Source organism: Penicillium malachiteum (assembly GCF_028827825.1).
Source record: "Penicillium malachiteum strain IBT 17515 chromosome Unknown utg000005l:1.0-9002435.0:326005.0-9005861.0, whole genome shotgun sequence".
Taxonomy (NCBI): Eukaryota; Fungi; Ascomycota; class Eurotiomycetes; order Eurotiales; family Aspergillaceae; genus Penicillium; species Penicillium malachiteum.
Window position 1 is genome coordinate 7,091,281 of NW_026643099.1, and position 12,738 is coordinate 7,104,018.

The following is a 12,738-nucleotide window of genomic DNA, read 5'->3' on the forward strand; positions in this document are numbered from 1 at the left end:
ACTTGTCGGTCAGCCCCAAACGCAGGGATTTCGCGCTTGTAATGGTAAGACCAGTCGAAGTACAGTGAGACCTGCATATGCTTTTCATTTACGAAGTGGAAAAAAAAATCTATTTCTGGCGTATTGTGCCATTGACCCGCCCCCTGTATGGCTAGTAATGGGCTGAAGAGGCACCCACTGTAAAGACCACGACGGGTCTAGCCTAAGCCCTAGCCATTGGGCTCTCCCCAAGCTTTTCGGAAAGGGAATTTTTAGCCTCTTTTTATTTGGATTTGAATGACATGTCGACTCTCAATGGATCGGTCTTTGCCGTGTGCTTGGGCTCCTCTTTACTTAGACCTATCGACGTGGTGGCGCTGGTCCCTGGTTGGCCCATAGTATACATAGTCCACTTCTCCCCACTCAGTTCCCAGACGGGGGGACCTTACATATACTAATTGTTCTTTGGGGCTTGAACCCTTCTTCCTTTCTTTCATTGTTCACTCGTTACCAAAAGAGCTCTCTTCCCAAGAGCTCTCGCCATCAATATGGGCGCAAAGTATCTAGGGTTAGATGCTTCGGGATGGAGTCAAATGACATCCACGTGGTGGGATAGGGTATGTCCTTGCATTGATGAACATTCAATGTTCAATGTCCTGCATATATTCAATATTGCAAAGTATATCTAACATCAAGTTAATAGGTAATCGCTGCTTGTCTTTTGGCCACAATCGTTCTTGGTTCAAGTTATATTATCTTCAGAATCGGTCGATCTATTTATCGGCATTGGCGGGTAAGTTTTTTTGTTTTTTTATCGGCCCGAAGTAATCTGCACGAAACAATATACTTACATGAAATGTCAATATTAGGCACGACATGAACTCTCCGAAGTTCCTACCGCTGTGACTCGTTATATTGAAAAATTAACGGCCGAAACCTATAAAATTGGCAAACCCCGATCAGAGGTGAAGACACCGCAGAATTTCGGTGTTTACCTGGGAAAGTTCTCCAACCCTCCGACAGCGGAACAAGCTCAGCTTTTGTCTCAATGGGATGTAATTGTTCTCGATCCCCAGCAGGAGGGTGTTTTGGATGCTCTCTCCACTGGATCTTCTGCCGATCACGTTCTGGGAAGATTGGATGTTCGCCAACTGGTTGCTACCGACAGTGGATCCCACCGCGATGAAGTTATCCGCGCGATCTATGTCCTGACTGAGGCCATGGTGAAGCAGCTCAAGGGGACTCAGAATGAAAAGTCGCCTTTCACTGGAGTCTTGTTGGCAGACTGCCATGCTCACCTTCAGCCGGTTGTGTTAAATGAGGTTGTGAAATTCATCAATGGTCTTGGTCTGGATGTCTGGATGGAATTCAGCCCTCCGCAATATCTCGGCGAACGTCAATGTCGCGAAATCGACTGGACAAATATCCGAGGTGTGGTGTACCGAAATGGAGCCATCCGACCCGATGGTGATCGATGCAACTACTTCCAGATGGAGAATATGAGAACTGTTATGCGTGTTGTCGCTGCCCAGAAGCCCATTGGTGACTCAACCCTCGCCATGTGGGAGACTGTGGATGATGGTGTCGAGCTTAAGCACGAGGTCCTTCACCGTGCTTATAAATGGTATAACTACAACAGTGCTATGAGCTGGATTGCCCCTCAGAGCGCCCTGACCGATGCGACAATCGCGACCACCAAAACTGTCACTCATGAGCCCATCGGAGCTCTGATGTGGATGAAGAACGAACAGACACTTGCCACTCATGATCTCTGGAGACAAAATGAGGACATCTTGCCTTCCTCTGCTGGAAATGAGGATATGTACGATACCCTCGAGTCATTCGTTCCCGATCTCAAGAACAAACTCGCCATGTTCCCTCCTGCGCCCAAAGTTGATAATACTGCCGAACTGGTGAACATCGACGAACTCCAACTTTCATCTCCTAACGAGTCCCTCATGGCAAACCCCTTCTCTATGTCATCTGAGGGTGAAGACTATACTTCACTCGGTTGCTTCCAGATGGGTCTGGAACTCACAGGGAAAGACATTAAGGATCTTCTCCAGGGTCAGCGCCAAGTCCGGGAGCTCAAACTGCTGGATCCGATCAAGTCGACTCAGTTGAAAAGTATTGCTGCCGAGCTCCGGGTTTTGCAAGATTCCCAAGGTGAAGGTGCCCAGGTTGCGGGAGAGCTTCATGATATTCTCATCACCTGCGACGGAACCGACAACGATCGCATCCGCATCTACTCTGGTCTGCACTCTGGTTTCCGTACTCGCATGGAGACTCAAGTCTGGGGTATGTACGACAGAACTGCTGGTTATGGTCCTCTCGATATTTATCTTTCCGGAAAGTGCGAGGAAGGACGAACTGGCGCCATCCTGCACACTTACATGTCAAGCAAAGGATATTCTCGCTACCAGTGTTTCATGGTTGAGATCGCCTTGGCTGCTGCTAACAAAAAGTTGTCTGAAAAATGGGCTGGTCTGTCTCCCCGTATTGTCAGCGATATTGAGCAGCTCACTCCTACTGAGGCTCTGCTCTGGTTGCGACGACTGTCTACCACTCTCTCCAAGGACTGTGCTCAATTGACCGCGCTGGTTCGTGCGTGCACTGAACATCAACTCATTATGGTTCCCTCTCTATCTCAGCTTCGTGCTCTCGGCTCTAGTGAATACTTGAGCGGCAGATCCACCGGAGATGATTTGATCACTGCACGTTTGAACTTTTACCGCGACCAAGGCTGCTGGGCTCCTGAGCTCTCTGCCGCCAAGGCCCTGTTCAAGGAAATTGATGAGCGTTTGCCTGAGGTCTTGATGGCTCGAGACTCTCGAACCCTGGAGCAAATTGCCGAGGTCATCCAGACTGTCGTCCAGAAGGGAGAGATCGATGCTGGTGTTGACATTTTCGCATTGGCTGTCTTCTGCGCTTTCCGCCGTATCTCTGTTGATGAGATCTATCTGGAAGTTCTCGATCGTAACCCTCTTCCCAACATCCACACTGTTCAAGCTGCCTGTTTCGCAGAGATGTACGCCCTCGGTGCCCGTTGCCAGATGTACCTGGATATGACACCCAACGTTCTGGGTAAGATCATCACTGCTCGTTACCGCAAGTACTACACTGAACACCAGCCTACCCGACGCCCTGAGGGCTTTACTGAGATCCCAACCGCTTACGCATCCATGGATATCGATCTGGACCCCAAGGGTGACAAGCTCGAAATTCCGTGGTACTACCGCGTTACCTTCCTCGGAATTTTCGCCCTGCCAGCTCTGATTGATATTACCATGTTGACTACTGTTGGTCGTGGATTGTACCTGACTACCTTCATGAGTGACATTGACAAGACCTTGGCCACAACTGCTCTCATGGTTGCGCTTCTTATTTGTGGTGGTTTCGGTAGTTGGATCAGCTCTGGTGGAACTTACTACCTTTACGCAATGGCCTTCCCTGCTATGGGCATGTTCATCATGACTCGTCTCATTGCTGGAATCGCTGTCGTTTTTGTCGGTGGTATCATTGCCATGATTGTTCTCGGCTGTATCCACGGCTTTGCTGCAGGTGTTCTGTTCTTCCTCTACTTCTTCTTCCTGTCGACCTACCTGATGCTTCTGTCTGTCCTCGCCATTTACCAGCTTCCTGGATTCCATTTCCAATCTGGTCGTACATACATTATCTGCTGTGTCCCGATTTTGTTCATCTCTCCCTCGTTACCCTTTGGGTGGGCCATGACTCGGTCATTTACCTGTGTGTTGTGGGTTGCTTCGTTACCTCGCTGCTTCTCGGAACACGTCGGGTGATCTCGCAGTGGAACCGCTGGTACCTGGGCATTCCCACAACTACCGATGCCGAAGTTGTCAACTGGTATGTGAAGCAGCACGATTCTCCCACTGCCGCTTTCATCAAGGAGATGTCTTCTTCGACTATTCCTCGCAAGGCCTTGGTTGAGGCGGTGAACAAGGAGCGCAAGCGTTCTCTCTGGTCCAAGGCGACAAGCGATCTATTCGTTCGTAAAATGGCCGAGGGCTATGACTCGACCATTTTCCTGCTTGTCTGGTACTGTCGGTACTCGCGTACCCAGATTCCCCTTTCATACAGTCCCACTTGGAATCTTCAACTGAAAGCAGCAGTGGATACAATGGCCGATATGCAAAAGGGTATCCGAATGCACAGCGCGTTCCTTCACTGGCGCCATACTGGAACTGACGTCTGGTGCGGTATTCTCTACTTTATCATTGCCCTGCTTGATAAGTGGACTGCGCTTTTGACTGGAGAGTCCTTGGTTGGTCTGTCGACTGCATCCAGCTCCGCCTACCGTTTGTCAGTCGGATTCGGTCTTGGATACTATCTTACTGGTGCAGTGATGCTGGACGCGGTTTCTCAGCCACTATGGACTGCCGTCACTCAGCGGACTACAGAGCCTATCTCTTCCTTGGATAGCCTGAGTGATGTTCTCTCTCAAAACAAGAAGCAAAGAAGGGCACTTTACTGGAAGAATCTGGCAAAGTTCTTCTTCCTTCACATTTGGGGTGGATCCATCACCATGGCGCTTATGTGGACCTTTGAATATAGAAAGACTTCCACCATTATGTACCTTGCCTACCTTGGGGCGTACAGTGGTCTTCTCTTCTACCAATACAATCGAATTTTCACTGGCCCTCAAGCGGCAAGATGTCTTGCTCTGGGTTCCATCGTCGGATTTGTCACTGGTATCATTCTTCACACCGTTGTCTCTGCCTTCGAATGGAGCAGTGTTATTGGATTGGCATCCGGAACCTGGACTGCTGCGATCTACGCGCTGTTCATGGCTGACGTTGGCTTACCTTCTTTCAAATCCAAGCCTACGATCAAGAAGTCTACTGAGGTCGATTTATCTCAAGTGACCTATAGCTGCAGCTCCCTTGAACCTTACTTGGACCTCTCTCAAACCACCATGGCATACACCTTCGAGCACATTCAGTCGCTTCCGGCTGATGCCCGATTCCGCATTGACCCGGCAGCCCACCCGGGCTCTGAGGTGAAGAACAACATCTTGGCCCTCTCTGGATTGAAGAAGTCGTTGCTGGTAAAGGCTGCATTCCCCGATGCAGAGAGTTTGCTGCACGAGGTCGTTCGCCTTTGGGAGACTGGTAAAACCGTTGTTGAATTCATCTCCGCTGAGCACCTTCTTCAGAAGGAACAGCGAATCCGGGCTATTACTCGTTTGGATGGGGATAATCTCCACATCTTCGTTGTCGTTGATCATGGTCTTGGTGGACAGGACTGGACGACTAATATCCGCCGCAACTGCCATGCTATTGCCGAGGCTGTTATCCAGGCCACCACTGAATCCAGATTGGGTCTTTCTCACGATCATTCCATGATGGCTGAGCTCCTGGTTGTGGATCACCGTGCTAATTTCGAGCTTTCGCTTCCCGAGGGCATGAAATACCAGCTCGAGCGAAACCCAGCTGAGTGTGCCCGTGTTGCAAATCACGGTCGCAATACCTTCCTTCGTCACCTTCTTTTGGGTGTTGATCCTGATCTTGAATGGGACAATCTTCCAGAGAGTGCTCGTTGCCTCTTGATTCGCCGTTGTGCAGGAAAACCCGGAATGGTCGCTCCCGATGAGCTCCAGTGGCTTCAGACTAAAGCTAATACTGTTGATCACGAAGTTCTTTCCACCTATATCGCACGCTACAACTTGGGTGTTGGCATGTCTTTGACTGTTACCTCCTTTGCACAGCGCTGGATGGAGCATGACACCTACCCCGACCTTCCCGTTCTCCTGGACTCCACATACGAAAAGCCTCTCCGGGGACTTCTCCCTCCGGCTATTGGAGCCAACCTGTCATTTGGTCAACTGCTCAAGCTCTCGTTTACTCGTCTTCTTCATTCCCTCAAGACAATTATCAAGTTCACTCTGATTTGTCTGGTCGCTGATCCTGAGTACCAACGAGAACTTAACTATGTCCTTCGTGGACAGCCAATTATCTTTGCGGTGCCTATCAATATCTTACTGAACTGCATCTGGTCATTCTGCAAGCTTCTGCAGCGGATTCTCATTCCCTTGTTCTGGTACGTTATTTGCTCGCAACCTTTTTTTGAATTCTTTTTACTGACCTCTGCTAGATCCACGGACGTGAAAATGTCTCCGATCTGTACAAGGCCACCAGCGGCTGGAAGACAGTCATCGAGAAGGATCGCATTATCATTGAGAGTCTCAGTGGCCCGATGACCTGTTTCTACCGACCTCTTCCCGATGGCTCTGCTCGTCTTTACCAGTACAGCGGCAACCATGACCAGGAGCCAGAGGACCAGTCGAAGCTCGTTGCTATCAACACATACTCCGGCAAGCTTGTCCTGTCTCGACGAGAGGAATACAAGAACAAGAAGGTCATCAATGACTACACTTACGAGTACCCGGAAACCGCTGGCAAGCTCAAGAACAAGCCACTCCCCATCCAGCGACAGTGTACCTCCGGAGAACTCACTGGCCAAGTCATTCAATACGACGAGCGCGGTTACATCGTGTCCGGATCTGCTGTTCAAGGTGTCAACCCAGTTAAATTCCAGTATGAGTTCCGAAAGGATGCCAAGTTCGATGACGAGCTCCTCAGTGGTGAATACATTTTCCCTCACATCAAGATCAAGGTCTCGTGGTGCATGCCACCACCCTACCGTCCTGAGAGGCTGAACAAGTGGATTCCCTACCCCCGTGTCAGCGAAGCCACTTTCGTCCAGGGATCCGATGTTCATCACGCCAGATGGACATACGATCACAAGTTCCATCCTACTATTACCACCATGCTGAACGGAGAGGAGGTTCCCACTCCCGTTATGATCCGCGAAGATTGGTTCCACGTTTTGGACAAGCCAAGCAAGAGCAGTTTCCTCCACGACAACCCCCTGTATTTCTTCAACTCCGTCAAGACAAACTTCGTGACCCGATTCTTGGGACTGAATGTCAAGGCCCGCCGCATTCCTACTGCTAAGGCTCGTACTCACTTGTGGAATTCATGGAAGAGCAGCAAGAAGTTCGATGCTGTCACTACTGTTTGGCTTGATGAGGTTCTCCTGAGATCTGACCGTGTTCTCCGCCCCTACTGGCGAAACCGTGATTTCGGTCGTCTGGATGCCGCTAAGGACTACGTTGATGCTCATGTTGACACCATTCTGGCTCGTGCTGATATCGACCCAGATGTCAGTTCATGGACTCCTATGGCTTTCAAGATCAGCGATCTGTCCAGTTTCGGACAAGGTGGTGACTCTAGAATTAATACCCGCACACTGTCAACTCAGCTTCAGGATACCGACACTCAGCTCCACGTTCTCGCTATGGATACTGCTACTTGGCCCAACGAACCCGGTGGTGTGTCTGCTTGCCGTCGTGATATGATTAACGATCTCAACGGCATCAGATGGCACATTCTGTCTGAGAACGCTAATGACTATGGTGTACCGAAATTCCAGATCGAGCGCAATGTCCAATCCCTGACTGTACTTCCTCAATGGGGTCTCGACTTCTTGAACCCTACTCACGGTGTTTTCCAGAACTGCCTTGACTCGGAAGTTGTTGAGAGAGCACATGATACTCGCGTTGAGGATATTGAGAAGCACTTCCTGCCCATTCTTACCAAGCTGGTTCGCTGCGCTCGTACCACCAATCTGACCCGCCAGCACATCGAAGAGGCTACCAATGCTCTTGTTGACTTGAATGACTACTTTGAAAATGGTCGCAGCTGGAATGATGTGTGGATGAGCGACACTGTCAAGAATGCTTGGCGTCAATTGTGGCTGTCCGAGGATGTCGAAGATACCATTCCAGCCTCCCAATGGTGGAATGCCGAGCTGCCATCACTGCATCAGCTTGATAACGCTTTGGATATGTGGCATCGATGTAAGTTGAAAACAAAGGAAATTTTAACTGCAGCACTATTTACTAACTCTTCTCAGACCTGTTCATCTTCTCCATTCCTGTGCCTGAGAGAATCCCTGATGTCTTCCAGGCCTCTCACCACTTCACTGGCGCAACCTACGGTATTCTTTGCAAGGCTAAGCGCAAGTGTGCTCTGCATGTCTGGGATCACTGTATCAGTTTCCGTGAGATGACTGTCTTCCTGTCCGCTGCTGTATCCTTTGACTCGACTTTCGTCAACACCACTCTGATCTCTCTTGGTCACCTCTCATGTGTTCTTATCGAGCACCATGCCGATGTCGTCCTTCCTTGTGCCGAGTACTTCAACCCCGGATGGGAAGTCGAGCTCGGAACCGCTGAGGGTGCCCTGCAACACCGCCGCACTTTCGCTCGCAAGATCGACCCTGTCGTCAACGGTATTACCAACATGGAGAAGTATAAGCCTATCGAGAAGATCAAGACTCAGACTCCAACCTGTGTCATGTTGTCTCACGTTCGGTTCGTTTTCCCCTTTCATGTTAACTTGGAACATCCTTCTAACTATGTCACAGTTATGTCAAGGATATTAAGACCGCCATCATGGCAACAGATCTCATTGTCAACCAGTGGGGCTTCAAGGACTACGAGCTGCACATCTACGGAGATATGGAGCGCGCGCCTGCCATTGCCTCACAGTGTCAAGAACTCATCGCCTCCAAGGGTCTTAGTGAAAAGGTTATTCTCAAGGGTCTCGGTAACCCGTCTGTCGTTCTTCAGGATGCCGTAAGTCCCATCAAATCCCCACACAAGCTCCGAACTCAAACTAACCATCTCACCAGTGGCTGTTCATGAACTCCTCCGTCTCCGAAGGTCTTCCGTTAGCTATGGGTGAAGCCGCCTTGACTGGTGTCCCCGTCGTCTGTACCGACGTTGGCGCTTCATTCTGTGTCGTAACAGACAGAGCAACAGGCAAGAAGTTCAGTGAAGTCGTCGCACCAAACGACTACGACTCTTTAGCTCGCGCCCAAATCCGTGTCCTCGCCCTTCTCGAGCAATGGGCTCCATTCGCAGATGATCTAGAAGGCGACCTCGTCCCGAAACTGGAGTTCCACCCCTCCGCCGAGGAGATCCAAGCTATTTCCGATCGCATGTACGCGAAGCAGGAGCAGCGCCGAAACCTCGGTATGAAGGGTCGTGATAACGTGCTTAACTCTTTCTCGAGTCACCGATACCTGCGCGAACACGAGCAAATGCTTTGGCTGGGTAAATACCAGAGTCACAGTTACATTGCTCGCAGTGCTGTTGCATCGAATAATTCCAGTGGCTTGCTCATTAAAGAGAAACCTGACTATTCGAGACGTGTTTCATACCTCTCTTCCGTTTCCTTCTACGCCGGATTCGACTTATCAGCCTATTCCGGCTCGGGCATGGAGGGCTCTAAGGGATTATCGGCAGTCTGGGTCTTCGGGAACTCACACGCCGGTATAGTTTAATTTTCTTTGTTTCAATTTCCTCTTGCATTTATTCAGCGTGGTTTTGTTTGCTTTTGTTCATATTGCCAGTGGTAATACCTTGGAGTCTATTTCATATTGCACATACATAGAATAATGTTTATCGTTACTTAATGAAAGTGGCTTATTAATATTTATGCTCAACCTTCTTCCAATTCCGTCAGTAGCAGTATATGTACAAGTTTTAGCTTCGCGCGGCGCTAGGTACGGCCTGAAAATTAGGAAAGGTATGTCCTCGGCACTCAACCTTGGAATTGCTTGGCCAGCCTGAGGTGTGTTCATATACATACATATGTAAGTACAGGGCTCAGTCAGTAGCATCTACAGGTGAATGATGACTCGGATCTACACCTCTTTGTACGTGAGTACCTACGGGGTTACCTAGTACAGGACCACCTGGAGGGGAAGGAAGGCTAGCTGTTACTACATACTTCAAGTTGCATATAGGCATAGGCACTAAATTTTCATTGGGAAAATGAATGGTCCTGGCGAGCTCAGGGGGTTTCTTCTAGTCTTCCCTGCAGAGATGGCCGTCATGAAACAGATTGACAGGGATATGGGATTTTGAGGAACATAATGTTTGCAATCAATGTATTAATCCTTTTCAACCACGAAGTGCGCTCTAGCGTCACTAATTTAATTGCTAGTCCGAGTCTATCAGTCAAGTTCACATTAATCTACCCTTCTCACCTGGGCAAGGTCTGAAAAGAAATATTCTCTGTATGAAACTTGAAAGCATGAAATAGGCATATTTTACCACTCTGAGTCGGTTGTCAGCGTGTTTCTTTTCCCTGCCCCCAAAATTCCAGCCCCTCGATTATACAAGATGTACCAGGAGGGACATGAGATCTTCCTGATCATTTACCGTGTTCCCGGTGTACAGCTCGATTCAATCTGGTCTTCATTGGAGCCATCTGAGAAGGACGACATCATCACGAACCTGAATGAAATATGCGAGAAAATGCGGAAAGTCGAATGTCCAGTACCTAACTTCTATGGAAGTCTGGACGGCGGTGGCCTTCATACCTTTCTATTCCGCAACAATAATGACCATCGAAATTACCTAGGCCCCTTCTTCTGCAAATCTGAATTTGTTGCGGGCCTTGTGGGTAATTATAGAGCTTTGACCAATCGCAATGACCTTCCAAACTACAAGGCTCGCTTTTACGAGAAGTACATGTTTCGTGTACTTGAAGGTCATCGGTCTGTTTTGACGCATGGAGACCTTCAACAGAAAAATATTATGGTTGTGGAAAATAAAAGTTCAAACTGTGAAGGTAGGCGGTCATTTGACGTTGTACTAGTAGACTGGGAGAGTGCTGGTTGGTACCCTGACTACTGGGAGTTCTTCATTGCATCTTGGGCATGACGTTCGAGGAGAACCAAGGCTTGTCCTTCCCAGATGTCTACAAGACATCCGTATTTGACCACAATGTCGTCATTCACCGCTACAATCTTTGTAGCTATGCCTGATCCTAGTATCGTCTGTCCCAGGATATTGGTGCAAGCGCGGATCTCTTCGCTTGTGGGTAGAGGAGGTAGAGGCTCGGCGTTCTGGAAGGGGACTTGCACTGGTTCCCACATCTTGTGAGCTGGCGGTAATGGGGTATCGAATCTTGGAAATGTGGATGGTTCTCTGACCAAGAGTGGAATCAGCGGTGAAAGGAAGAGGGGTATCTCTTAAGGACAGGGATGTTTTCTATATGGGGATTTTGTCCAACACAGGTTATGACCCCTTCTATTTCAAAATCGAGTCCTGGTGGTCATTTTCGAGTCCCAGATCTCGAATTTTATTAAATCACACTCTAGATCTTATCAATGGGCCTATCAGTATCTCCGATATGTTTATGGTATCAGCGTCAAATAGCTGTTTTTTTCCTGTTCCAGGCGTATATTAGAGCTTTTCAGGGCTAATCGCTGGTAAGGGTTAGGTCTAGGTCTAGGTCTCTGGACTCATGGTGCGTTCGATGAGTCTCGGAGTGCGGCCTACATAGTGGTACCTCGGAACCGGGGAAAGGTACCTGCATGAACTGTAAAAGATGGTAGGAGCCCACCAAGGCAGGCACGTATCTATCAAAACAAATGAACAAAGTACCGGATCTTAGCTTCAACCTATTGAATCAAGCTAGCATCAAAGCACAAATTCTCAAACACGCCCACAATGACCTTTTCGCGCCTCATCCGTGTGATATCTCGAGCTGTTTCTCTGTCAGAGCCCCCAATACCATCCGCAACCCCTACACCCTCCCCTTCTACCTCTATCCTTACTGCGGCTGTATCATGGATCTTTGTGGACGTGGCGTCTTTCTTGATTGTCATGGTCGTCTGCGGCGTGGTCGTCTGGCGTCTTCGGTACGGGCTCTACTTATTATATGGGTATTTTTATGTCCAGTGTCTGATAAAAATCATCTATAGGCACAACGCTAGACAGGCGCTGCTTGACCACCCCCAGAGGGTACTAACCAAGGAGTACCTAGACAAGCAGAAGGAGGTCAATGGCGAGTCGATCTATTCGTTCGAATTGATCCTTGTCTAATAGGGCTATGTTGACTGATTAGGAACAGCACCACAACCCAAACCCTGGCAATTCTGGAAGGGGACACCAGAGACATCGAAATCAAAATCGCCAAACCGCTTACACATCTTGATGGACAGCCATCTAGTGTTAGGAGGTGTGCCTATGGAACAGCTACAGGAAAGAACACGTATGGGGGGGAAGCGCGCGGAGGGGAAGTCTGCCCACGTCGAGAGCTATCTACCTAGCCACCTTGGTCTGAACTATACAGACCACGTGATCTAACATCTAGAGCTGGAGCCACTGCGTAGGAAGGCCGATCGGTCCAAAGATGTTTCGGGCGAACAGGAGGAGGCCAGACCATCGCCGGAGGCCCAGCCCTCCACTTACGCAACTCATAACGTTGAGTTTGTCTTGCCTCCACGGGGTTATCGCCTCCCTCTAATGCCAGCGAGGCCCCCAGACGGCCAGCCTACCATGGATAATCTCCTGAGAGCATTGCCCGAAAAGCTGTACCGAGGAGACACTTCTGATATTGGATTTTCATGTATTCCTCTCCCATCTGTGTATATGCTTCTGTTATCACGTCCTTAGAGGCTTTCGTGCTGCTTATATAGACACACTTGTCGATTCAATTTGTATTTTTATTCCTACCAGCAAAGATGCCCTTGTTCCATCTTTTACTTGTTTGCGTGCTTGTGAGATATTACCTGGGGAGCTTTTTACTAAGTGAGAATTCTATGTTGGCGTCTCCTCATATACTACACTGCAATAGTTAATTGAACATTACCCTGGAACATTTGAATTAACCCTAAAAATTCAAAGCATACATGGTGTCCCGAGTAGTAGAAGACAAG

The 12,738-nt window shown here is 49.0% G+C and overlaps 3 protein-coding genes across 3 annotated transcripts; all 3 read left to right on the forward strand.

The window, feature by feature from the left end:
* Positions 1 to 527: 527 nt before the first annotated feature.
* On the forward strand, positions 528 to 9,348 carry N7483_012634 (glycosyltransferase family 4 protein; the record flags this gene model as incomplete). The annotated part of the gene is made up of 7 exons (XM_057096061.1): positions 528 to 596; positions 849 to 3,737; positions 3,788 to 6,040; positions 6,091 to 7,858; positions 7,915 to 8,374; positions 8,428 to 8,638; positions 8,695 to 9,348. The coding sequence occupies 7 exons, from the start codon at positions 528 to 530 to the stop codon at positions 9,346 to 9,348; spliced, it is 8,304 nt and encodes a 2,767-aa protein (XP_056942032.1).
* An 844-nt stretch (positions 9,349 to 10,192) lies between these two features.
* On the forward strand, positions 10,193 to 10,735 carry N7483_012635 (phosphotransferase enzyme family protein; the record flags this gene model as incomplete). Its single annotated transcript, XM_057096062.1, has 1 exon — positions 10,193 to 10,735. One exon carries the CDS (start codon positions 10,193 to 10,195, stop codon positions 10,733 to 10,735), a length of 543 nt encoding a protein of 180 aa, XP_056942033.1.
* A 792-nt stretch (positions 10,736 to 11,527) lies between these two features.
* On the forward strand, positions 11,528 to 11,902 carry N7483_012636 (uncharacterized protein; the record flags this gene model as incomplete). The annotated part of the gene is made up of 2 exons (XM_057096063.1): positions 11,528 to 11,718; positions 11,782 to 11,902. 2 exons carry the CDS (start codon positions 11,528 to 11,530, stop codon positions 11,900 to 11,902), a joined length of 312 nt encoding a protein of 103 aa, XP_056942034.1.
* Positions 11,903 to 12,738: the final 836 nt, after the last annotated feature.